Here is a 27,202-nt window from a genome sequence, read left to right as displayed (position 1 = left end):
AGTAGAACTGGGATCAGTGTCTACAGGAAGGCAGAAGGTGGTGCAAGGATGCTGTTCATGCCATATATGCTACTTCACCAAGGGACTGAGAGATCCTAGCCTGTAATGGGCTGTTGCTGAGCTAACAAAACTACTGTTAGTTCCCCCAGGGGTGAGCCAGCAGAGGCTGTACAAAAGGGAACCAAGTTTGTCAGGAGGAAGGAAGAAGAAGAATCTGTAAATAGTGAGGAAGTTGTCCCTGGTTCTATTTTATGGACATTTTCAAGTTGGGCATCACTTAATCCCTTACCCCATCCAATTTATCATCCCCTAATAAAATAACAAAAACAAGCCAGAGGACTTATATCCGTGTCAGATGCAAGAAGGTAATGCTGTGTGATGGGCTGTGTAGCAGTTGGGAACCCTGACTTTAGCAACTCCTAAAGAGGTAGTGCTACATTCATATTAAAAAAAAACTCTTAAAAATTCAGACAATATCAAGATTTTATGTACCAAGAGTTGTTTATTCTTTCTTTTTCAAAACATACTCTATATAATTGCAGTTTTGTGCAAATAATGAGCCTTTATTATCTGATGACAAGTCTTAATATGGTTCGCTGGGACATGTTTTTAGAGGTGATGCTTCACTGGGGAAATCAGCAACTTCTGGAACATGCTTACTTGGTCCAGGCAGGCGAACAATGGTTGGGACTGGTGGACTTAAAGTTTCCTCATCAAGATAGTAAACTTGAACGGATCCCTTTGTTCTCTTAAAAGGTTGCTTATTAGTGTTTTCTTCTGATGAAGAACCATGTTCATCTGCCGTATGGTTATGATGGTCATGATGATGAGGGTGATGGTGGTGAGCTGGATCATGTGGGTGAGAATGGCTTTGGTGGTCATGGTGGTGACCAGGATGATGATGATGATGATGGTGATGATGGTGACCAGGATGGCAGTGATGTCTGTGACCTCTGTGTTGTCCACAATCCTTGCCTTTACCAAGTTCACATTTTTTAGGCAAATCCTTGGTTTGTCCTTGTCCTGCCTCACCTAGTCCTACCTCTCCTGCCCCTGCTTCACTGTGTCCAACATTATCTTTTGATTCCTCCACCTGGGTACCTTCCTTTCCATGGTCACAAGAGCCATGTCCGTGGTGATGATGATGGTGATGGTGATCATCATCCTTGAATAGACAAAACAAATAATGTAATTTCTGATCTACTGTATGAAATGTATAATTTACAAATATACTTTTAAACAAATATTTTATTACAAATTGCATAGTGCCATAGCTTTTCACCCTCAATTTTATAATGGTAAACAGCTTTCAAACATTCAATAATTTAAAAGACATTACATATTTACTGGCCCCTTCCCCGCTCTCCATTCTGACACATCCCTGCAGCAGCTGGTGTCAGAGGAAAGGGCGGAAGCCCGGGGGGGTGCAGCAAAAAGAAGAGGAAGCTGGATAGGAGGGGCCACATATAGAGGAACCAATACCCTCCATGTTCCTCTTGCAGCCACTGAATGAGTGCAGAAGGGAGAGGAGGAGAAGCAGGCTTTCAAGAAGAAGCAGATAAGTTCCTCTATATGCCTCCCCTGCTGCCCCTCTTGTCCAGGTGTACAGGGGAGCCGTGCTTCCCCCTTGAGCATGGGGCCAGGTTGTAATTGTGACCCCTGAAGTTACGCCCCTGTGTTCATATATGTTTCATTTAGTTATACGTATTAGCTATTCCCTTAACGTTGATGCTTTGCAGCTCATATGTGTTTAATTTAACTTTGTGTTATTTCTTGTATCTTATCCTTCTATATTTTTAAAATATTAGTGCTTAGAGTAATGATATCATGTACTGGATGCACAAAAAGCTGTGGCTAGTTGCCATGTTGTTCAGAAATCATAGGTCGGCCATGACAATTTTGTAGAACAGTTACACATTGCAGCAGCAAATACTTAGGAATGCATTTCCATAGCCTTCTAATTTAGCACATATTTCAAAAGAGCCTCAACTTTGGGACAGCGGAGACCAGCACACAGGCCTTTGCAGAGCTGTAAGCAGCTAATTGAGTTCTGGCAGGATGTTTATTTCTGCTGACCAGACCTATCGTAAAAACTATGACCAAATCCATTAGGAATACATAGCTTGACATAAAATGTCTACCCAGAACTAATGGAGATCGTAAAAAGCTTTATCTGACCTCTTGGAGACCTTTGCCCAATTCACAAATCAACAAAATCCACACACAATTCATAGACTCCAACAGGACCAAGGCACATTAATATTAAGTATACATTTAAATGGGCAATATCCTACCGAACAAATCGAGGTCATACATGACTAAGCATACAGAAGGGAAGATAGCAGTCAGATACCTCCTGGGTGACAGGCTTATCTGACATACCATGTGTTTAGTATCCCTGGACACGAAATTCAATGCAAACTAAAATCTGTTTCAAGAATGCAACAGGTACATATTGGAAGATAATAATAGTAATAAAAAAACTGCATGTATTAATGAGTCAACAGTTGGGCTGTTAGATTGAGAACGAGGAACAAAGAAGCCATACTCATCATTTGTCGTACCATGGTATAGACGACCAATGATATCCAGCCTTTATATTGAACTCAAAACTTTACTGTACTATAATTGTGCTGATTAGTATAGTTTCAAGATACATTTGTGCACATGAAAAGTTGGTAAACTAAAACCTGAGATAAGATACCTTGGAATTAAAATGAGATGTACGTTTGCCGTATCACTCATGTATTCTCACTTGTTTTTTTTTTCCGCAATGACATGTAATGATCTTTTGTCTTTTCACTTTCTCTTTATAAATGTTGAATGTTTAAAAAAAAAAAAAAAAAAAAAACTGCATGTAAGGGAGGGTCATGATACCGTCATAAAGCCAGTAACATCCCATGGCCATTCCTCAGACGTTTAATTGATCAGATGGACTCTGTCAACACCACTTTGATCTCAGAAAAAAGGGGCAGGCCAAGACACTTTTCATGTACCATCAACAAGGAACATTTGTCAAGTTTGAGAACCAATAACATCTTGCTCTTTGACTGAACTCTGCTAAACCCAAGGACACTGCAAGTATTCTTCCATTTCAACCCTTTTTTGCTTAATTGCTAAGATTACGAGTTTTTCCTTTTCGGTCAAAAGGGGTAGTGATAATTTAAAAGGTTAATTGCTTAATTAATTTAACCCTGTAACAATCACTCTCTTGGCTGCTGGCACCTAGATTGGGTCCCACAAGTTGGGAAATCTTGGGGTGGGTGCAGCTGAGTGTGGCATTGTTATGCAAGTGACAGCGCGGTGTAAGATTGGCCAGTTCTTTGTCACAAGTTGGTGAGGAGGGCAGGGATCTGATATCCACGTCCGTCACACTTAGGTATTGCATTCATATCTGGCTGACATGAATTTTGTTGTTATAAAAAATATGATAATGTTAATAATAATAATAATAATACCAATATCAATTACACTTACCCTTGGGTCATAGATTTCACAGGACACAGAATATTTTTCCTGTTTCTCAGGTGTATTATATGCACTACCTGTGCAGAAGCCAACATGCTGAAAGAGAAAACAAAGTTAATTCCGTTGTTGTGAACATAAATCGGTAGCATATAAAGCTATGTATAATATCCCAAATCTAGATTTTATTTATTGTCTTTGTGTCAGTTGTGAAACAATAGCACCAAGGGCACAATATTTTCTTGTGCTGCTTTTTTTTTATTTTACAGACCAGAATAGTGATTTTACATACCTGGGACCACAAAAAGTATAGAGATATTTGGATCAAAATCAAAGTGGAACTAGGGGGAAGGCGAAAAGGAGGGCACTTGCAATAATGTACAAATATGCATTTGTACATTACAACTTACCATAGCTTTGCCTGCTCTATCAATAATAGCTCTTCACTCTTACTCACTGGTGCCATCTTTAGTCCCCTTTCACACTGGGGCGGTGGGTGCGTCGACAGTAAAAAGCCACTATTTTTAGCAGCGCTTTATTGTAAATTTTGCTGCACTATTCGCCCGCTAGCGGGGTGCTTTTACCCCCCCCCCACTAGCAGCCGAGAAAGGGTTAAAACCACAGCAAAGGGCTGCTACAGCAGCCCTTTGCTGGCGGTATAGCTGCGTTGCCCCATTTATTACACCGCTCCTTCACTGCTCCAAAGATGCTGCTAGCAAGACATTTTTTAGTGTCCTGCCAGCGCACGGCTCCAGTGTGAAGGCCCTCGGGGGTTTCACATTGGAGAGACAGCAGTGGCTCTTTCGGAGCGCTTTGCAGGTGCTATTTTTAGCGTTATATCGCTGGCATAGCATCACAGTGTGAAAGGGGTCTTATGGAAGCGTCTCCTGTTGCTGGAGCTTCCTTTTTCTGTAACTGGGCAAACCGTGATGAAACTCATGCATAGGTCCAATGATGTTGCACCATCCCACTACTAAGCTACACTCTTTACTATCTGATAGAAGTGGGGCTGTATACAGTATACTGAGCAGAATTTGCTAGTAAAAAGGAAAGACATTTTTTGGCACAAACTTGTTTTGAGGATACAAGTAAGCGATCCGTCTTTTTAAATGAACTAGGGACTAGCACAGCAGAGATGGAAATGTTAAAATGCTCAGCAATGTTACACTGCTGCGAAACACATAAAATAACTCAAATCAGCAAACACGCCAGTGAAGTACACCCAATGCAGCTTCCTGTGATGGTATGGCAATGATTTTGCAGTGCGCCTGTGAGATTGGTTATTATAAGCATAGTCACTGCTGATTTATAGCCCTGCAGCTTGTCAATCTGCTCCTGGCCACACCTAATCTCACCCACTGTTTTCTGGATTGGCAGCACTGCCTCTGTTTCCGGGAACCTCCTATGGTGAGCTGCAGTGTCTGAGAGAGGAACACATGAAACACGAATGAAGGTGGATTTGGTTCAGTCAGGAGAGGTTTTGGGAATCTTTTTTTTTACTTTATGAGGCTTGTGCAGATAGTAACTAGATCTTGTACTTATTTAGACTGTCATACAGGAGCCTTTATTATTTACCAGTATTTCCATATCAGAGCAGGGGTGTCAGGCTGTGAGGCCATCCTATTTCTTGCCAGATAACATTTACTCAAAAAACTGCACTATAATAAAGGAAATGTAAGCATGAAAAAAAACTAAAGGCTTATTGACAGTTATACCCTTCCCAACCTTACGGTAAGATTATGCATTAAGACCCCTTTCACACTGAGGGCGTTTTGCGGGCACTATAGTGTTAAAAATAGCCGCCCTCAAACAGCTGCTCCATTGTCTCCTTTCACACTGGATCGGTGCGCTGGCAGGACGTCAGGAAAAGTCCTGCCAGCAGCTTCTTTGGAACGGTGTGTTTGAAATCAATGGGGCAGCGCGACTATCCTGCTGGTAAAACGCCACTAATGCGGTGCATTGCAGACGGCTTCATCTCTTTTTCAGCCAATAGCGGGGCTAAAAAAAGCGCCCCGCTAGCGGCTGAAATGCGCCACAAATCCGACGGTAAAACTGCGCTAAAATAACAGCATTTTAGCGCCAACGCTATTGGGCAGCCCAGTGTGGAAGGGGTCTTAGATAAAAAAAAACTTCTGTGTGCAGCAGCCCCCCTCAGCCTCCCTAGTAACTACTTGAGCCCCATCTCGATCCAGTGATTTTGCACGAGAGCCTTGGCTGTGCTCTCCTTCCTGACTGGCTGAGACACAGCAGCAGGTGCCATTGGCTCCCGCTGCTGTCAATCAAAGTCAGTGAGCAAATAAGGAGAGAGCGAGGGTGGGGCCGAGGCGCAGCTCTGTGTCTGAATAGACACACAGAGCAGTGGCTCAGCTCTGGTGCCCCCCTAGCAAGCTGTGAGAGGCCAGGAGCGCCAGCGAGGAAGAGGAGGATCTGGGCTGCTCTGTGCAAAAGCACTACACAGAGGAGGCAAATATAACAAGCTGAGCCTCGGCTCTGTGTGTTTATCCAAACACAGAGCTGCAAATTGGCCCTGCACTTCCATCTCCTGATTGGCTTTTGGCAGCAGCGGGAGCCAATCAGGAGTGCAAGCCCCCAGAGAGGCAAGGCTTTCCTGGACATCACTAGATTGAGAGGAGGCTCAGGTATGTGTTAGGGGTGCGGAGGCTGCTGCTACACACAAAAGATGTTTTTTTACCTTTATGCATATAATGCATGAAGTTAAAAAAACTTGTGCCTTTACAACAACTAATATCACTTTAACCACTTCCCGCCCGGTCTATAGCAGATTGGCGGCCGGGCGGTGGTTCCGAATCTTGACTGGGCGTCATATGACGTCCAGCAGGATAACAGACCAGTGCGCATTGCGGCGTGTCAATCTGACATGCCGTATCTCCGATCAGGGTAAGAAGTCTCTGACAGAGGCTTCTTACCATGTGACTTGACAGAGGCTTCTTACCACATGAGGCTTCTTACCACAAGCCTCTGACAGAGGCTTCTTACCACGTGACCAGCTGTGACCAATCACAGCTGATCCTTGCGTGAACCAGGAAGTGCCAGTACACGGCATTCCTCACTTCACGCTGACAGGGGGAGCCAATCGGTGGCTCTCCCTGTCAGAGGGGGGGGTCTGTGCTGATAATCAGCACATTGATTATCAGCACAGCCCCATCAGCTGTGTCACCACAGCTACCAAAAAGGTGCCCATCAGCTGCCAGTCAGTGCCCTCCCAGGATCACCGTTCAGTGCCCAATAAAGTGCCAATCAGTACCCACCACAGTGCCAGTCAGTGCCCATCACATTGCCAATCAGTGCTCTACAGTAACACCTGTCAGAACCTTATCAGTGCTGGTCATTAGTGCCACCTGTCATTGCCAATCAGTACTGCCTATCAGTGCCAATCAGTGCCGCCTATCAGTGCCCATCACAGCCACTTGTCAGTGCCCATCACAGCCGCTTGTCAGTGCCCATCACAGCCACTTGTCAGTGCCACCTATCAGTGCCCATCAGTGTCACCTATCGGTGCCCATCCGTGCCGCCTATCAGTGCTGCACATCAGTGCCGCCTATCAGTTCCCATCAATTCTACATATCAGTGCCTTCTCATCAGTGCCCATCAGTGCCACCTTATCAGTGCCAACTCATTAGTGCCCGTCAGTGAAGGAGAAAACAAAATTTTATAACAAAGAAAAACTTATTTTTTTCATAAATTTTCAGACTTTTTAAGTTTAAGTTTGTTTAGCAAAAAATAAAAAACCCCAGTGGTGACCAAATACCACCAAAAGAAAGCTCTATTTATGGGAAGAAAATTATAAAAAATTTAGTTTGGGTGCAGTATTGCATGACCGCGTAATTGTCATTCAAAGTGCGACAGGCTGAAAATTGTCCTGGGTAGGAAGGGTGGAAAGCGCCTGGTATTGAAGTGGTTAAGCTATCATGGTTTTTATGTAATCATCACAATATGACATATTTAAAAAGAGCAGTGAATGTGACATTTATATTCACCAGGAAAATTCACTGAATGTTACATCTACTGCTTTATTAATATGTTTGTTTAGTTACAAATGCACAACTGTAAAGAGAATATTTTACTTACAGCTTTGCTATCACTAAGAGACTTGCAGTTGTCAAGGATAACATCTTTCTGTGTTTTCAAACAATCAGTTTCCTTTATGATGAAAGAGATGAAGTAAGACTGTCCAAGCATCCACTGTTAAAAAAAAGAAGACATTTTTCTACTTTAAATATTTCCTTCTTTTATGTCTCTCTAAAGACATCATTTGTATGCTTTGTAAATACTATTACATACAACCTAGCATGTTGACAAAAGGACTGATTGTGAACTGGTTAACAGTTCCAGAGACCAACGTTCGAGTAACTAACTAACCCCAAGAGCAAAACTGTAATATATTGCAGCTTATCATTCTTTGGATGTGGTGGCTGCAATAGTTTTCTGTTTCAGACTAAGAACATTTTTCAGCAAATACAGAAAATACCTGTTCATCTGCCCAGAACTGCAGTGTCCTCGTCACTTCCCAAGTTTACCAGATAGCACAAGCAATCTTCTATTTCTTCAGTAAACTACTAATCCCACCAGCTCAATGTAAAGGAGATGAACAAAGACAGACATGTTTGTATATTGTGGAGAAAAAACATAGTTCCCTCAGTAGTTACAGTGGGAGAGTGAATGTAGCTATCCTGAGACAGGAAGTCTGCTATTCACAAGATTACCAGGAAAAATAAAGGGGGGGGGGGGTTGTTTTGGGGTTTAGATATGCTTTAACACTTTTAGGCCAAATTTCTATTTGTTAAAATTCCCTGATTTTTTAATGTCAAAATGGTACATTGTTTTGCATGGAAATTTGCCATTTTATATGGTAAAACTCTAAAGCCGCGTACACACGGGCGGACTGTATGGCCAACTTAGTCCGTCAGACAATCCGACGGACAGTCCGTCCTACTTTCGAATGAATGGACTTGACCACACACGATGAACAAACAGTCCGTCGAAAGCTTGCGCGATGATGTGTACAGCACGTACCTTTCTGAGCATGTGCCATACTTAGTCCGTCCAACTAGCCTACTCACGAGCGGACTGTCCGCTGAAACCAAAGTTGGACGGACAATATTACGGAAATTCCGAAATACTTAGTCCGCCAGACTGCACGCTGAAAAAGTCAGCTGAAGCCCACACACGAGCGGACTGTCCGCTGAAATGTGTTTCGGCGGACTAAGTTGGACAGACAGTCCGCCCGTGTGTACGCGGCTTAAGCCCTTGTACACACGGTGGGAAATTTCAACCACAAAATCCGTCAGATTTTTTCTGACGGATTTTGTCCGAAACTGGTGTTGCACACACACGGTCGGACAAAGTTGTCGGAAAATCCGATCGTTTGGAACGTGATGACGTTCGTTTGTTCCGATGGGACTACGTTCAGCATAGTAGCCAATAGCTTTACTCTCGTACTTTGATCTGAGCATGCGTAATTCTCTACAAACGATCGGAAAAAGTCCGATCAGATTTTGTTGTCGGAAAATTTGAGATCCTGCTCATTAATTATAATATAATAAATAATTATAAAAAATAATAATAAAATAATAATAAAAATTGTATTCAAGAAGGTAATCAAATCAAAAACACTGAAATTTGTCCAAACAAGGGTGCAATATTCCTAGTCACTGTAATACTAGACACTGTATATTGGTTTAGTAAGCATCCCGGGTATGAAAAATTTCGAAACATGGGATTGCACAAAGTCCGACGTCACAATCAGGACAATGGAAAGCATCCCTCTACGCAAAAAACGGTTTTAGACCAGCTAGAAAATAGCGATAGTGAATTAGAATCACTTGCAGAATTGAGCGATAGTGATTCGTGGGGAAATTCGTCATGAGACACTGTAAGTGACGACACCGCTAATTCTGCGACTGAGCCCAGTGCTGCATGATCAGTACCACAGTCAATAGAGCACCAAGTTCGCACATCACTGAGCTCAGTCGCAGAATCATCGCTGTCGTCACTTTCAGTGTCTGATGACAAATTTCCCCACAAATTGCTATCGCTCATTCTGCAAGTAATTCTAATTCACTATCGATGTTTTCTAGCTGGTCTATAACCGCTTTTGACATAGATGGACGCTTTTTGGATGCCATGGACAATCTAAAGTTTCCAGGAAGAAAGAACAGCATATATAATATAAAATTGCATGTAGGGCACGGCCCAAAGCACTAAGGACAAAACTGAGGTCAGATGATTTGATACAGTAATGTAATATACAGATTACAATTTATTGTGCATTATGTTTTTTGTACTTTTCTTTAATTTGCCACCGGGCTCCGCCCCCATGCGTCGTGATGCTCGCAGGGAACGGAGCCCGGAACAGTGATACATCGGGCGGAGTATCTGGCTGGAGGATACAGTTGGAGGACATCGCAGAACCCTAGGGACAATGTAAATAACCTGTACCAGGATACTGTGGTGTAATCCAGAGTGTGGCTCAGGGCTACTTAGTTACATAGTAGGTAAGGTTGAAAAAAGACACACGTTTATTTATCAAGTCCAACCTATGTGTGTGATTATATGTCAGTATTACCTTGTTTATCCCTGTATGTTGTGGTCGTTCAGGTGCTTATCTAATAGTTTTTTTAAACTATCAATGTCCCCGCTGAGACCACCGTCTGTGGAAGGGAATTCCACATCCTTGCCGCTCTTACAGTAAAGAACCCTCTATGTAGTTCAAGGTTAAACCTTTTTTCTTCTAATTTTAATGAGTGGCCACATGTCTTATTAAACTCCCTTCCATATAAAAGTTTTATCCCTATTGTGGGGTCACCAGTACGGTATTTGTAAAGTGAAATCATATCCCCTCTCAAGCGTCTCTTCTCCAGAGAGAATAAGGTCAGTACTCACAACCTTTCCTCATAACTAATATCCTCCATACCCTTTGTTAGCTTTCTTGCCCTTCTTTGTACTCGCTCCATTTCCAGTACATCCTTCCTGAGGACTGGTGCTCAGAACTGGACAGCATACTTCAAGTGAGGCTGGACCAAAGTCTTGTAGAGTGGAAAATGATTGCTTTATTCCTGGAGTTAATCCCTTTTTAATGCATGCCAATATTCTTTGTTAGCAGCAGCTTGGCATTGCTTGCCATTGCTGAGCCCATCATCTACTAGGACCCCCAGGTCCTTTCCATCCTATATTCCTCCCAGAGGTTCTCCCCCCAGTGTTTAGATTGCATTGATATTTTTGCCACCCAAATGCATTATTTTATATTTTTCTACATTGAACCTCATTTGCCATGTAGTTTCCTACCCCATTAATTTGTTCAGATCTTCTTGCAGGGTTTCACATCCAGCAGAGAAGTTATTGCCTTGCTTAGATTAGTATCATCCACAAATAGAGATTGAACTGTTTAGCCCATCCTCCAGGTCGTTTATGAACAAATTAAATAGGATTGGTCTCAGCATAGAACCCTAGTTTGCTTTTAGCTGCAATTATTATTATAATGATAAAAAAAGTTAGTTAAATCAGTTCTTTGGATGTTATTCTAAATAGTGTTAAAAAATTAAGTTAAAGAGAAGATGCATTCCGCTAACATAATTTGTAATTAAAACATCTTTGCCATTCTGAAGCTTCCCTCAAACCACTTTGCATATTATTTTATATATACTGTGATTCTGTACTTGTCCAATATGCTGCAGAAATCTCCCTCCACTAAGTCTGTCTGCATCCATTTTAACTGTGGGCAACTAAAGCTGCTGCCTGTTCACTTCCTGGATTTACACAGACAATCCTCCAGCTTTGCAGCCCTGCAGCTCTGATTGGCCCTTTTATGACTCATCCCCTCTTCCTTCCTTGCAAACTCTTATTTCTCATACACACTCTTATGCCCCAATGGATTTTGTGGACGGAATGTCCGACCGTGTGTATGGGACTTTATGCAGGCTCCACATGTGCACTTTAACTGTTGAACTTTCTGTATCTTTGCACAGAATGGGGACCCCTGTGGCCTGAATCCACTCCCATCACTCCATGGAGACAAACTGCTGGAGGAAGGAGTGCCGACAACACCTGAAGCTGGTAGATGCTACAGACAGACTGCTTGTTAGCCTTCCTTTACCCTATAGAGCTACTTCTGTCTTCACATTTCCTTATATGCACTGATGTCCTCATAACCCAAGTACCTTAACGACCACCATGGGATGGTGCCGGTTACTTGCATTACACCCCCTTTAGTAACTTCAGACCAGCCGTGAAAAAGGTTTCAAAACTTTGCTTGAAAAAGCCCTCTCTGGCTCGCTACGAGCCCTGGACTCCCCTCTTTGGGGCTTTCTTCTAGAGGGCCCTGTGAACAGGACCCCTGTCCTTCTTCTATAACACAGGATCAGTGAGTCGGATCAAGGGAAATAACGACTAAAAGACCAAAGATCCAGAAAAGTATTAACTCCTACCCTCCTGTCCGGGACAGCACCTATTTCCAAACCAATTACAAGTAGTGTTATGCGATTGCTGTGGGATTTAGGGATATTTAGCACATACTCCATTCTGGCGCCCTTCCACCCACATTTCCTAATTCCAAAAGCTACAACTCTGTGTGTTGTAGCTTATGCATTTCAAGGTGTGTGCCCTCTTACTCAACGCTCTGAACAAGCACTGTATTTTATTGAATCTAATAACTGAATAAACGCGATGCTTGCAGAAGCTCAGGGAAGCAGCACTGAAAAAGCTGGTGTGCACTCTGCATTATGTATATACAGTATATCATAAATACATTTTCTTTCTCTTTAAGCAAGGGCTTTAATACACAACCTTTATGTATGTACAGTTTAGTTTTATTGGTCCTTGTGTACCCCGATAGCCCTAGCGACAGTACTGTAAAAGCCATATAAAGTAAATATTGAGCACACATCATTATGACAATACAGCAGGTACATCACTTTGTCCTTACTCGTATACTAACTTTCTGTTACCTGTGATCTCACTCTTTCTATTTCATCCAGTTTGAAAAGATTGGTCTGGTTGCTCTCTTGATTGAATGCTTCCACCATGTGTTTAGCTTTTTCTGTTATGCTCGGAGATATATCCCTTACAATTACTGGACAGTCAGGGCAACTTGAAACAATGGTACGGGAAGGAACTGATACAAAAATAAACTTATTTAGTGTTACGTGAATTTGTACATTCTGTTTATACTGTATACATTACTAATGTATATGATTTGTATACTACATGGAACCTACTAGTTCATACATTCCTGGACCCACAAGAGTGTACTGTTCATGCATAAACGCTCCTCCTCTCTTCATTTACCATCTGTATGTTTACAACAAATACTGGGCAGAATAAAGAATCTATTAATGCTCTTAGACAACCTCTTACTCCACTAAGGTCTGGTTCACACTGAGGCAGCACGACTTGCAGCGCGACTGCCTCAGGTGACCTGGATGCGAACACTTTGGCGACTTGCAAAACGACTTCCGTATAGAACTCAATGGAAGTCACCTCAAGTCACCCCCAATGTCGTACAGGAACCTTTTTCTAAGTCGGAGCAACTTGTGTCGCTCCTATTAGAACGGTTCCATTGTACAGAACGAGACGCTACTTGTCAGGCAGCTAAGTCGCCTGACAAGTTGCCCCCTTGGTGAACCGACACTAACTGTTACTTATTTTCTTATGTTCATTAAGAATAAAAAATACAGATGAGAGATTCATTGCCATGATTTTTTCTGTAGCACATTAGTTTATGCCAGCCTTTCTCAACCTTTGTGTCCTAGTGGAACCTTTGAAAAAATGTTCAAATTCCTGGGGAACCCCTTCTAAAAATCATTTCATTGGCAATCAGTAAGAAAAATGTCTCCTACATTGGTGGTCATTGGGAAGAATGCAACCTTTAAAGCTGATACACACAGGTCAAATATCAAGTTCAACATAAACCGTCTGACATTTGGCCAGTGTGTACAGCAGCCTATTTGACGCAAGCCGGTCTAATGATTGGCGTCTGTCAAACAGGCATGCGGGAAAACCAGAATTCGATCAGCACTGCCAGTGGTGATCAGTGTGTTCTGGTAGGAGTGCAGTTCCCCTGTCAGAACACAAGGCACAGTGGGGCAGATTACAGCACTAACATCGCTTAGTACGGTGACCTCTGTTTTTTTTTTTCCGTTCAGTCCGCTGGGTTGAGCGGAAAAAGAAAACTTCTAGCGTGTACTTAGCATTACAGTGGTGGTCAGAATGCCTCCCTTACACACAGCTAAAAAGATAATTGGTGTAATTCATTTTAGCTCTGGCTATGGCCCTGGTGCAATGCAGACACCATCAAATGGGAGATCATGCATGACAGCTCAATGAACCCTTAGCAACCTCTGAGGAACCCTAGGGTTCCATGGGACCCTTGTTGGGAATTGCTGGTCTATAGTAATGCATATTGACCAAGGGTTCAACACAATTCTTAGGGGTACAACAGCAATCAGCCAAGAAATTCCACTTTGGGAAATTATTATACCCCTGAAATCACTAATCTTTGGGCTATCTGGACAGGTCAGAAATATCCCATGGACAAATACTGTAAATGCTTTCTTCTACTGCTGTTGTAAGTGAGATTTTGTGTATTGGGTATTTTTACAGTATTTAATTGAAAAGGGAAGATTTTACACCCAATTCAATTAATGGTGTAGCTCTGCGGTTGATTAAATGTGACTATCAGAAATTGCTGTTTGCGGACTCTGTTCTGTAAGGTTAGTTGGGCTATGCTTTGACTCGGGACATATCTGCACATTGGTCACAAAGGATTGCCTAAGCATAAAAGCCATATGCTGTGTGGCCCCTAGCAATTGGTGTTTAAGGTGTTGGATCGGAACCCTGGAACCAAACTGAAACGCAAAAATGGCAATTAATTAGTCTGAGCCACTGTGCTGCAGTGATGAAAACAGAAGACAGATCTTTTTTCCTATGTTGTCAGATAACTGGGTAACGTATTCACTTGGAACCTTTGTGGTTATATTGTACCAATATTGAACCAAAAGACTAGTTCATCAGCTTATCTGCCCTACATGGGATAAAATTCCACTGTCCCTTAATAGCAATGATTAAAGAGGGAGTCACAACATTATGTTTACGGCTCAATGCCTAAAGAATTTGCCTGGTACTGAAGGGCAATCAGGTTATGGTGTCATCAATGTAGATCGCCTCCAAACTTGTAGCCCTCCAGGTACATGGACTGTAGCCTGTATGCCTGGTGTGCAATTTTCAGTTGGAAGCCACCACAAATCTTTTAAATTTTTTTTATCTTTCATGATTGTATAGAAGTAAAAAAATACACACACAACAGTGGGTTTGAACTGATTATATATTATAGAGTGATAGTTGAATTATCTAGGGCGTCAGAGTGGGTCTAACTGTTTTTCCGTGGTAATCAATACAATAAATAAATATGGCACTAACTCAAATATAATGCAATAATAAACAGATCAATAACTATTAACACACATAATATATATCAAATCCATAACTGTAATCCCATCAGTGATGTATCAGTCCAAAATTCATAAAAGTGCAAAAGAGTGCATGTGCTGCCTTTATTTACATATCAATGCTGCCATCTGCAGATATTTACTTGGTAATGACGCTGCTATTTACATATGAATGCAGAGCTGGGCAGCATTAGTACCAGCACTTCACACTGAGATATCAGGACACCGCACAAGACTAATGCCGCTTATACATGATCTGAATTCTCGTCGGAAAAAGCTCTGATGGTTTTCCCGACGGAATTCCGACGGAATTCGGCTCAAGCGGTCTTGCCTACACATGGTCACATCAAATTCCGATCATTTATAACGTGGTGACGTACAACGCGTATGACATGACTAGAAAAAGGAAGTTCAATAGCCAGTAGCCAATAGCTTCTGTGTCGTAGTTGAATCTGAGCATGCGTGATTTTTTGGCCTGTCGGAATTGCATACACACGATCGGAATTACCGATAGAAAGTTTTTCTGTCTGGAAAATTGAGAACATGCTATCAATTTTTGGCTGGCGGAAATTCGGACAGCTAAATTCCGATGGAGCATACACACGGTCGCATTTTCCAATGAAAAGCTCTCATCTGTATTTTTCTGGCCGGAATTACGCTCGTGTGTACGCGGCATAAAACTTCAAGGGACAAGGGGATTTAAAATGGGATAGTTGGCAAGTATGAGGCAGCTGCCCCTTTTTCCCTGCTTTAAAGACGGGCGTGATATTTCCTCAAATCTAAAGTTCAAAAAAGTGCATAAGCAAACAAAAAGATTTTAGAGTTGCTTCCACCATCTGCAATCCACCAGGCGTGTGCGCCAGCCTCTCACTTCAAATAAAGACCCCAGCGGGTCTAGCAGCGCTTCTGGTAAGTGTTAATCTTAATGGCACTCTCCGCTCTTCTCCTTGGAGCACCAAAGCAGGCAAAGGTGTAATGCAGTGGTTGGGGATAAAAAATAAACAGTATTCTCCCGCTGTACTATGTATGTCCTCCTTAATCTCCTCCATATAAGGGTCATAGAAGATAAAGAGGATCTCCATAGTGCAGTAATTCCATATAAAATAATTTATTCAAAGCAGCAACTTACATGTAAAATAGAAACATTCAGCATCTATACAATTCAGGGACTTCCAGTCTCCACTGACACTGGAAGGGAAATCTCCTGGCTCCTCCCGACGTGTTGAGTCACGGATCACAGGACTTTCTCAAGGGCTTAGAAAGATAAGGAAACCATGGCACATCCTCTGCCTCCAACCTGCCACGCTGTGACATGTGCAATGTGACCAGGGGAGGACATTGCACATGTCACAGTGCAGCAGGTTGAAAGCAGAGGATGTGGCCACAGTTTTCTTATCTTTTTGAGCCCTTGAGAAAGTCACATGATCAGTTATGCAACGCGTCAGGAGGAGCTAGTTGACATCACTTTCGGTCGTGGCCGAGATCGGAAATCCCTGAATTGTATCGATGCAGAATGTTTCTATTTTACATGTAAGCTACCGCTTTAACCACTTGAGGACCGCCGTATTGCCATTGTACGTCAGCACAATGGCACAGGCAGGCATAATCACGTACATCTACGTGATTGCCTTCCAGCGGGTGGGGGGTCCGATCGGACCCCCTCCCGCTGGTTACGGCGGTCCGATTCGGTCCAGGAGCGCTCCGTGATGAGGGGATGGCCGTTGGTTTTCGGCCACCCCCTCTGGATCGCTCCTGGCCAATGAGAAGCTTCCTCCCCTGTGTATTGTTTACACAGGAAGGAGGAAGTGATGTCATTCTCCTCGGGGCGGTCTTTTTGACCGGACTACGAGGAGAACAGTAAAAGTAAGTGTGCACCAACACTACACTGACATGTAGGTACACACAGGCACACAAACCCCCCCCGATCCCCCCCCGATCGCCCCCCGATCCCCCCCCCGCCCCCCCTCCCCCCCAGTCACAGTGTCACTGATTGCATTGATCATTTCTTTACTGATCAATGCATTCAGTGTCAGTTGTGACAGTAAAAACTGTCAGGACAGTTAGTGTTAGGTCCAGGGTAGCCCCCTATCACCCCCCAATAAAGATTTAACCCCCTGATTGCCCCTAGAGTTAACCCTTTCACCCCCTTTTGCCAGTGTCACTAAGCGATCATTTTTCTGATCGCTGCATGTGTCGCTAGTGTCGCTAGGTAGCTAGTTATTTTTTTAGGTTCACCGCCAGGTTTTTATATCGCTAGGTACCCCGATATACTACCCAATAATGTTTTTAACCCCCTGATTGCCGCTAGTTAACCCTTTCACCCCCTTTTGCCAGTGTCACTAAGCGATCGTTTTTCTGATCGCTGCATTAGTGTCGCTACAGTCGCTAGGTAGCTAGTTATTTTTTTAGGTTCACCGCCAGGTTTTTATAGCGCTAGGTACCCCGATATACTACCCAATAATGTTTTTAACCCCCTGATTGCCGCTAGTTAACCCTTTCACCCCCTTTTGCCAGTGTCACTAAGCGATCATTTTTCTGATCGCTGCATGTGTCGCTAGGTAGCTAGTTATTTTTTTAGGTTCACCGCCAGGTTTTTATATCGCTAGGTACCCCGATATACTACCCAATAATGTTTTTAACCCCCTGATTGCCGCTAGTTAACCCTTTCACCCCCTTTTGCCAGTGTCACTAAGCGATCGTTTTTCTGATCGCTGCATTAGTGTCGCTACAGTCGCTAGGTAGCTAGTTATTTTTTTAGGTTCACCGCCAGGTTTTTATAGCGCTAGGTACCCCGATATACTACCCAATAATGGTTTTAACCCCCTGATTTCCGCTAGTTAACCCTTTCACCCCCTTTTGCCAGTGTCACTAAGCGATAATTTTTCTGAACGCTGCATCAGTGTCGCTAGTGTCGCTAGGTAGCTAGTTATTTTTTTAGGTTCACCGCCAGGTTTTTATAGCGCTAGGTACCCCGATATACTACCCAATAATGGTTTTAACCCCCTGATTGCTGCTAGTTAACCCTTTCACCCCCTTTCACCAGCGATCACAGTATAAGTGTCACTGGTGACGCTGGTTAGCCAGTTAGTTATTTAGGTTCCCCGTCAGGTTTTTATATAGCGCCAGGGACCCCCATATACTACCTAATAAAAATTTGAACCACCTGATTGCCCCTAGTTAACCCTTTCACCACTGATCACCGTATAAGTGTTACGGGTGACTCTGGTTAGTTTGTTTTTTATAGCATTTTATATTCAAATCCGGAAGGCAGTGCTTGGTTTTCGGGGTCCCGTACGTGGCTAGGCTCCCAAAAAGTCCCCCACATGTGGTATCCCCGTACTCGGGAGAAGCAGCAGAATTTATTTTGGGGTGTAATTTGACTTCTGCCCATAGCATGTGTGAGCAATATATCATTTAGTGACAACTTTGTGCAAAAAAAAAAAAGTTTGTAATATTCCCGCAACTTTTGGCAAAATATAAAATATTCCATGGACTCAACATGCCTCTCAGTAAATAGCTTGGGGTGTCTACTTTCCAAAATGGGGTCATTTGGGGGGGTTTTGTGCTATTTTGGCATTTTATGGCCTTCGAAACTGTGATAGGTAGTGAGGAGTTAAATCAAAAATTTGCACCCTTAGAAATCCTGAAGGTGGTGATTGGTTTTCGGGGTGCCGTGCGCGACTAGACTCCCAAAAAGTCCCACACATGTGGTATCCCCGTACTCGGGAGAAGCAGCAGAATGTATTTTGGGGTGCAATTCCACATATAACCATGGCATGTGTGAGCAATATATCATTTAGTGACAACTTTTTGTAAAAAAAATTTTTTTTTTTTTTTTTTGTCATTATTCAATCCCTTAGGACAAAAAAAATAAATATTCAATGGGCTCAACATACCCATCAGCAATTTCCTTGGGGTGTCTACTTTCCAAAATGGGGTCATTTGGGGGGGATTTGTACTGCCCTGCCATTTTAGCACCTCAAGAAATGAGATCGGCAGTCATAAATTAAAAGCTGTGTAAATTCCAGAAAATGTACTCTAGTTTGTAGACGCTATAACTTTTGCGCAAACCAAAAAATATTCGCTTATTGACATTTTTTTTACTAAAGACATGTGGCTGAATAAATTTTGCCCTCAATGTATGACTAAAATTTAGTTTATTCGATTTTTCTTATAACAAAAAGAAGAAAATATCTTTTTTTTTCAAAATTTTCGCTCTTTTTCCATTTATATCGCAAAAAAAAAAAATCGCAGAGGCAATCAAATACCATCAAAAGAAAGCTCTATTTGTGGGAAGAAAAGGACGCAAATTTCGTTTGGGTGCAATATTGCATGACCGCGCAATTACCAGTTAAAGCAGCGCAGTGCGAAATTGCAAAAAGACCTCTGGTCCTTAAGGTATTTATTGGTCCGAGGCTGAAGTGGTTAAATAAATAATTTCATATGGAATTACTGCACTATGGAGGTCTCCTTTATCTTGTATGACCCTTGAGTGGAGGAGTGGAGGCGATGAAGGAGGACGTATATAGTACAGTGGGAGAATACTGTTTATTTTTGTTCCCAACCACTGCTTTGCACCTTTGCCTGGTTTGGTGCACCAAGGAGAAGAGTAGAGAGTGCCAGTAAGGATAGCACTTACCAGAAGCACTGCTAGACCCGCTGGGGTCTTTGTTTGAGGTGAGGGCCTGGGGCACACTCCTGGTGGATTGCATATGGTGAAAGCAAGTGTGACTACACGTTATAAGAATTTATGTTTTTCCTGTACCTGATTGCACATGCACTTTTTAGAATTTTAGATTTGAGGAATTTTCTTGTTTGCACATGCACTTTTATTAATTTTGGACTGATACTTCACTGATTGGATTACAGTTATGGATTTGATTGATATATATTATGTGTGTTAATAGTTATTGATCTGTTTATTATTGCATTATATTTGAGTTAGCACCACATTTATTTATTATATTTATTCTGTTTTGTGGGGACACTTTTTTAATGTTGGCTGCCACTCTGTGATTATTAAAGAAAATTGCTAATTTGCCCCAGTTAGTTCGTGTTGATGGGGGAATCCCTCCTGTGGAGCCATTGTATTTTGAAAGCGGGAGCTTTCCCAGCTGTCAGAATAAAAAACAAACAAGAAAACAACAGGCTGGTTGGTACTGAAGTTGATCGATTGATAACTGCAATATAACCAGCCTGCCCATAGATGGATTGAAATTGGGCAGGTTCCTGCTGAACAGGTCGAATAGCAATTCATCTAGCTTTAGAACATATGCCTGGACAAAATTTTAAAAAATTATACTCAGTAGATTTCTTTAATTCATGCACTTTTTCCCATATTCCCTCTCTAAAAAAAAGTGCTGCAAGTACAGAAAATGCCTGTTGATCTGTTGGAAATCCAGTGAACTCATAAAATTCCTGTTCTGAAATCCTAAGCAATGGTTTCAGCCCTGTAAATTTGACTTCTGTGGATTGAAAAACATCTGTCATGTATGTTATGGAAATAGGGAAAGAGGGATGTGTTCTGTAGTCCTAACACACTTCCTGTCCTTGACTGACAATGATATTCTTTCATAGTCACAGTACAATGACTGAGCATTAGGTAGGAAGTGATCTACTGGCAGGATTACCAAGTGAAAATCAAGAGACAAAAGCTTAAAATAGAAAACAAATGCAGTCACCACATCTAAGGATGGGCCGGTTGCAATATATTACATTTTCGTATTTGGATTCAGTAATACTTTAAATCCCCTTTCAAGTGCATGCTTTGTCCGATCTTGCTCTTACCTGTACCCAACGTGCAGTTGTAAGACAATGTTTTCAGTATTCTCCATGGCTTGCTTATGTACATGATAGTCTTGCATTCTCCATCCACCTACAATGAGAGAAATTATTGCTTAGCCTTCATCAAAAACCTCTGACAAGAACTCTGTGTTGGTAATGTGTTTCACCATTTAAAGTGGTTGTAAACCTCAGATATGAAATATGAACAAAGAATACCCCCCTTTAGTGTGTCTCAATTAAGAGCGCTAAGTGTAATTTCTGTCTGCTGCTTCGTTCCTCTGCTACCAGCATGAATCACTTGTGACAGGTTTTCCTGACACCAAGAGAAAAATGGTGACAGGGGAGGGAGCTCCAGGAGATTGACAGCCTCATCTCTGTTCCTGAGTGCTGTGTGAAGGGGGCGTGTTGCTTCCCTCCAACCAGCTCTCAGACTTCTCCTCACTGAGCTCTGCAGTGTGTAACTTCAGCTCTCCGCCTCCTTTTTTTTAACTCACAAAGAAACTTATAAATTCAGAGCTTTGAATGAATATAGAGAAGAGGGCAGATAAACAGGCACAACTTATATAGGAGGATTTGTTTTATCTCTGTGTATCACCTGAGAATAGTTCCTTCACTGTGTATATGCAAGTGTTTACAATTACTGTAAGGTAACCTGCCATTAGGAGATTTCTCTCATCTCCTATTCTCCTGACAACATTTGGATTCTCCAACAGCTGTCACCAAGACAGAAGGCGAGGGTAATGCCGCGTTCAATCGATCGGAATTCTCATTGAAAAAGCTCTGATGGTTTTCCCGTTGGAATTACGACGGAATTACGCTCAAACTGTCTTGCCTACACACAGTCACACCAAATTCCGACCACCAAGAACGCGGTGACGTACAACACGTACGACGGGACTACAAAAAGGAAGTTCAATACCTAGTGGCCAATAGCTTCCATCTCGTAGTTGAATCTGAGAATGCGTGAGTTTTTGCGGAATTGCATACACACAATCGTAATTTCCAATAGAAAGTTTTTCCATTGGGAAAATTGAGAACATGCTCTCAAATTTTTGCTGGCGGGAATTCGGCCAGCTAAATTCCGATGGAGCATACACATGGTCGCATTTTCCCATGAAAAGCTCTCATTGGTCTTTTGCTGGCCAAAATTCCGATCGTGTGTACGCGGCATAACTGTTTCTAACAGGAGAAACTTCAAGTGGTATCAAATCCAGCAACAAAAATGTATTATATCGTAGTTTACTAATTCTTAAGAGCCGGTTCACACAGGGGCGACCCATCAGGCGACTTAGCTGCCTGAAAAGTCGCGTCCCGCTCTGTGCAATGGAACCATTCTAATCGGAGCGACTCAAGTTGCTCCGACTTAGAAAAAGGTTCCTGTACGACTTTTGGGGCGACTTGCATTGACTTCTATACAGAAGTCATTTTGCAAGCCGCCGCTAAAGTCGGATCCCGGTCGCCTGAGGCAGTCGCGCTGCAAGTCGCGCTGCCTCAGTGTGAACGGGCTCTAAATGTGGTAGATACATTTGTTTTCCTTTTTTAGGCTTCTTTGCCTTTATTTTCACCTGGTTACAGTCAGTTTGTTATTATTAAACTTCCTTTATCAGACCAAGCTCTCCAGATAAAGTAGCAGTTAGAGGGTTGAGACAAACCATTTACCACTAAATTAAAATGGTCAGCTTTTATTCATTTATGTAAAACTTTTATCTCAAAAGGGGAAAATACTGATGCTTAAAAGTCTTAGCTAGGTTTCAGTTGCATGAATTTGGGAATGGTTGAGATTTTGAAAATTGGCTTAATTATTTTTAGTAAGGGAGTTTGCTGGCCATACATTTTAGTGAATACAATTCTTACCACAAATAGCTTTTATTCAATGGATTGAACACTTGCAACAACTAAAAATGAATTGAACACACACAGTTATAGTCATCTTAAATTTTTAAGCGGAACTAAACCCATCAGTTCATTGGTTAAAAAAAAAAACTGTTACATTCCCGGAATGCTGGGAATGATAACTGTCACATTTGCTTGTGCTCTCAACCAAACTGTCAAACCATCAAGTGGCTGACATCATAACTGATCACATGTGCAGCTCCATACCAATTGCAGATCAAACAGAGGCTAAGATGGCAGCCTCCTTGGCTGAAAAGGATTGGAGGGTTTAGTTCTGCTTCAATTCCAGGCAATATGTTTGTTTTTTTCATTATAGATAGAGTGGTGAAAGATTAGAACCCTTGTCAGGTGTTTACTACTGTGTGTGTCCCCTTTGGGAAAATCTATTTTTGTTCTTTTAAATTTCTCATATTGTAGGATAGGCAAAAACCATAGGCTATGAAAGAGTGATTCCTTAAAGGGGTTGTAAAGGTACTTTTTTTTCACCTTAATGCATCCTTGAGTGCAGTGTACATGTATTTTGTATGCAGTGCGTATGTATGTGCATAGGTAGTACTGCTGTGGCTTGTATAAGAGGGTGGCGGGAAAAAGAATCAAAAGAGGTGCTGTGAACTGAGCTTTATATACATTTAAACTATAATGTATATGCTACACACACCTGACTCCTGCACTCTATGTATTACACACTCCTGACCCCCACACTCAGTGGGTCAGATGTGTTATGTACAATGTATGTTTGCAAGCCCAGACCCCTGCACTATAAACGTTTTCCACCCCAGACCCCTGCACTATATACGTTTTCCACCCCAGACCCCTGCACTACATACGTTTTCCACCCCAGACCCCTGCATTATATAAGTTTTCCACCCCAGACCCCTGCGCTGTATACATTTTCCACCCCAGACCCCTGCATTATATACGTTTACCATCCCAGACCCCTGCATTATATACGTTTTCCACCCCAGACCCGTGCACTATCTACGTTTTCCACCCCAGACCCCTGCATTATATACGTTTACCACCCCAAACCCCTGCATTATATACGTTTTCCACCCCAGACCCCTGCACTATCTACGTTTTCCACCCCAGACCCCTGTATTATATATGTTTACACAAAGACCCCTGCATTATATACGTTTACCACCCCAAACCCCTGCATTATATACGTTTTCCACCCCAGACCCCTGCACTATCTACGTTTTCCACCCCAGACCCCTGTATTATATATGTTTACACAAAGACCCCTGCATTATATACGTTTTCCACCCCAGACCCCTGCACTATATACGTTTTCCACCTCAGACCCCAGCACTATATACGTTTTCCACCCCAAACCCCTGCACTATCTTTGTAACTGATCTCGAACCCCTGTACTATCTACATTACCCACCCTTGACCCTTGCACTATATGCATTACCCAACCCTGGCTTCTGCCCTATATACATCGCCCAACCAGACCCCTATACTATGCTGACTCTCGCACCCTGTACAAAGGCTCAAGTTTTAAGCCCATCCCACTGTTAGCACAGTTGTGCCACACTCACCATTTGCCACTGTCCCTGCCCACTGCTCCACCCCCATTCTTAGGAATTCATACTTCCAAACGTTCCCAGGTATGGAAATAACACAGATATTTTCTGTTCTTATAATTACCTTTTCATGAAATGATCTTTCTTTATCACAGTCTTTCCACTTTTTACCACTTAAAACAGAACACCCCGTCTCCTTGGCATCAAAGTCTATATAATAGAGAGAGGCACCAGGTATTTTCTCTACCTAAATTCAGGCAAGATAAAAATGAAATAGACAATGATTAATTAAACAGCAAGAGTGTTCATCAATGCATACAAATTAAGTGAGGTCTATCATTTTGCCAACTGGATTTTTTTATTTTAAATAGATGCATTTATAAACACCATCATAACTATGCTGTATGTCCTGACATGCATGTTTGTTTGTTGAAGCATATACTTTTGTATTTGTTAATTGCATTCTGTTTTGGAGTTTTCATTTTATTACATGATGTAAAAATACTTCAAGAAAAATATGGAACTCTATAGCCCCATACACACTATCAGATTTTCTGCAGATTTTTTTCCTTCAGATTTACCAAAACCATATAATATGAGGTCAAACCTTAGGAGTTTCAATGTGTATGCAATCAGGCCGGCCCTTGCTCTACATGGTTTTGGTAAACCCAAAGACAAAAATCTGCAGAAAATCTGATAGTGTGTATGGGGCTTAAAGTGCACATTGTACGTGAAAAATCATGCAATAATATGAATTATACAACATTGCAGAAAGCACATAGGGGTGAACTGAGTCCTATATGTTTATGCATAAATATACACTATATTGTCAAAAGTATTGGGATGCCTGCATTTACACGCACATGAACTTTAAAAGAGAAGTATGTTTTTTTTTTATTATTAAAGATTCATACTTACCTAGGTGGATGCAGCATCAGACCAATGCTGCATCTGTCCACTGCCGTCTCTGCACTGAGAACTGAGTCACCGAAAATATCACCAATGGCTCGGTTTTCACAGATCCCAGAGAGGAGAGCTGCTGCCTGTCAGTCATTGTCTCTCCTCTCTGCTCCTCATGCTCATTGGAGCTCTGACCTGTGGATAGGTGGGGATGGGCCATCTCAGCTTGCTGAGATACTGAGACTGCCATCAATCAAGGTAGGTGGTGGATCCAGACTTGGAAGTCGGGATGATGCGCTGCCTTGACTGATGGCAATGACGTCAGCGGAGAGCGGACTTCAGACCACTCTCCACTGAAAATGGGTCACAGGAGTGCAAAACGAATTACACTGTTGTGACCCGGAGGAGAAGCCCAGCCTAAAAAGCTAAGGCTGGACATCTCCTTTAATGGCATCTCAGTCTTAGTCCGTAGGGTTCAATATTGAGTTGGCCCATCCTTTGCAACTATAACGGCTTCAACTCTTCTGGGAAGGCTGTCCACAAGTTTTAGGAGTGTGTCTATGGGAATATTTGACCATTCTTCCAGAAGAATTTGCAGATACGGGAGCTACATGTGATCAGATTCTGGATCCACTTATTCCATCAGGAAGAGTTTCTTATATGCACGGAAGGCATTAATTAAGAAATATCATTTATTTATACAGTGTATAGCCACCTTACAGCAAGAAGTAGGAAAGTGGATGGAAATAGAGTGGTAAACACACCCTATTCTGTGATGCAGTAAGCCAGTGCAAGATGGAATCTGAGGTTTCCTGCATTGTCACATGATAATACAGGAAGTAATGGTCTCGGAATGCATTTTTTTACATTTTGAACCGAGAGGTGTAGATTTCAAGCTGCCATGGACTAGGTAAGTGAGAGATAAGCACATTGGGTTGGCTTGGACAAAAAAGGCTTTAGAAAAAAAAAATCACAGCAAACTAACCAAAAGTCATCCCTACAAATTTTTTGAGAAAAAGAGGAGCAACTTTCAACACAAAGTATTTAGGAAAAGGTAGCTTCCCAACCATGGCTCCAGTCATACGGAACAGAAAGAATTAATAATCAAAAAGGGGCAAGGCCCATCCTAATGAGGGATAATTGGGAAATGTTTTAGGATATTATAATATATCATTATTGATATTCTACTATATATATGCCCTGTAGAAGAGGAGCTTCTTATGCCTACAGTTATTTAAATGAAAAATCACAAAGTGGAACTTTCTAGATCTGATGAAATTTCATGCCAGCACATGCCACAAAAATGATTGTAATCTATCGGAAAACGCATCTTTTGTAACATGCATGGCAAAGCAGTTTGGGAGAAAATTTTGGAAAATAATTCTTCAGTCCACAAAGCTGCGGGCATTCAGAATAGAAGTATCTGAAAGTGCCAGTGCCTGCTACCACTATTTGGTAGTAGGGTGTGCTTTAGTTTAGGAAGATGGCAAAGTCACTGAATAGCAATCCGTGCTTTAGATCAAATAAAGTATGCAGCTCAACTGACACATTCTACCACGCCATGGTATGTACTTACTGCAAGAATGTTACTTACCTTCTGTTCAAAAATGGACCTAGTGCGAAAAGGCTTTATGAGAAATCCTCCATCACGGTCTTCATTGATCAGGTCTGTTGCTAGGCCAACCAGTGCGTTTGTTTCATTGCAGTTTAAAGGGGTTAAGATGGGGATCTTTGGGGGGCTTGTGGCAGAGCACAATGACAACAACAAACACAGTGCCAGTGCACAGATCTGCTCCATTGTGATGGTTCACCCTAGATTGGACCTGAACTATTTCATTCCGCAGCATCCTGTTATATACTCTAGCTCTTAATTGTGGACTCAAGCTTTTCCCCTTGACCCCGTCAATGAAGTACTACAAATAATTGGTAAATGATTATAGGCTTGTCTGAATTGCCAAATACTGCTGACCTTTTAAGGACCAGGTTGATGTCCAGTGTGTCTGTTTATCTCTAGCAAACTGACCGATCAAATAGTTTTACGCTATCTACCTTTAAACAAATGCTAAACATGGAAATATAGCATACAACCTAATGCTCAACAAACAATTAGATAAGTATGTCTGAACATTTTTTTTTTTTTATATGACCAACATTATACATAATCTTTAA

General features: G+C 42.0%; 1 protein-coding gene across 1 annotated transcript; it reads right to left on the bottom strand.

Moving 5' to 3' along the window:
* Positions 1-482: 482 nt before the first annotated feature.
* LOC143988362 (fetuin-B-like) lies at positions 483-26,868 on the bottom strand. The gene is made up of 7 exons (XM_077487878.1): positions 26,628-26,868; positions 24,258-24,380; positions 20,715-20,802; positions 12,429-12,595; positions 7,555-7,668; positions 3,478-3,564; positions 483-1,165 (listed from the first exon to the last, which is right to left on the bottom strand). The coding sequence occupies exons 1-7, from the start codon at positions 26,829-26,831 to the stop codon at positions 584-586; spliced, it is 1,365 nt and encodes a 454-aa protein (XP_077344004.1). The 5' UTR covers positions 26,832-26,868; the 3' UTR covers positions 483-583.
* Between the last annotated feature and the right edge of the window lie 334 nt (positions 26,869-27,202).

The sequence above is a fragment of the Lithobates pipiens genome, unplaced genomic scaffold, assembly GCF_037356315.1.
Source record: "Lithobates pipiens isolate NorthernLeopardFrog02 unplaced genomic scaffold, aLitPip1_a1.2 Scaffold_18, whole genome shotgun sequence".
Classification (NCBI taxonomy): Eukaryota; Metazoa; Chordata; class Amphibia; order Anura; family Ranidae; genus Lithobates; species Lithobates pipiens.
Note: the sequence above shows the minus strand (reverse complement) of the source record. Positions and strands in the feature narration are given on the sequence as shown.

Excerpts from the sequence above, each read along its gene's own strand:
- LOC143988362 (XM_077487878.1), bottom strand. The coding sequence starts at position 26,831 with ATGGAGCAGATCTGTGCACTGGCACTGTGTTTGTTGTTGTCATTGTGC. Across the intron at positions 20,803-24,257 it reads AAAGATCATTTCATGAAAAG|GTGGATGGAGAATGCAAGAC; the intron begins GTAATTATAAGA and ends CTCTCATTGTAG. Across the intron at positions 7,669-12,428 it reads TAGAAAGAGTGAGATCACAG|TGGATGCTTGGACAGTCTTA; the intron begins GTAACAGAAAGT and ends TTTTTTTAACAG.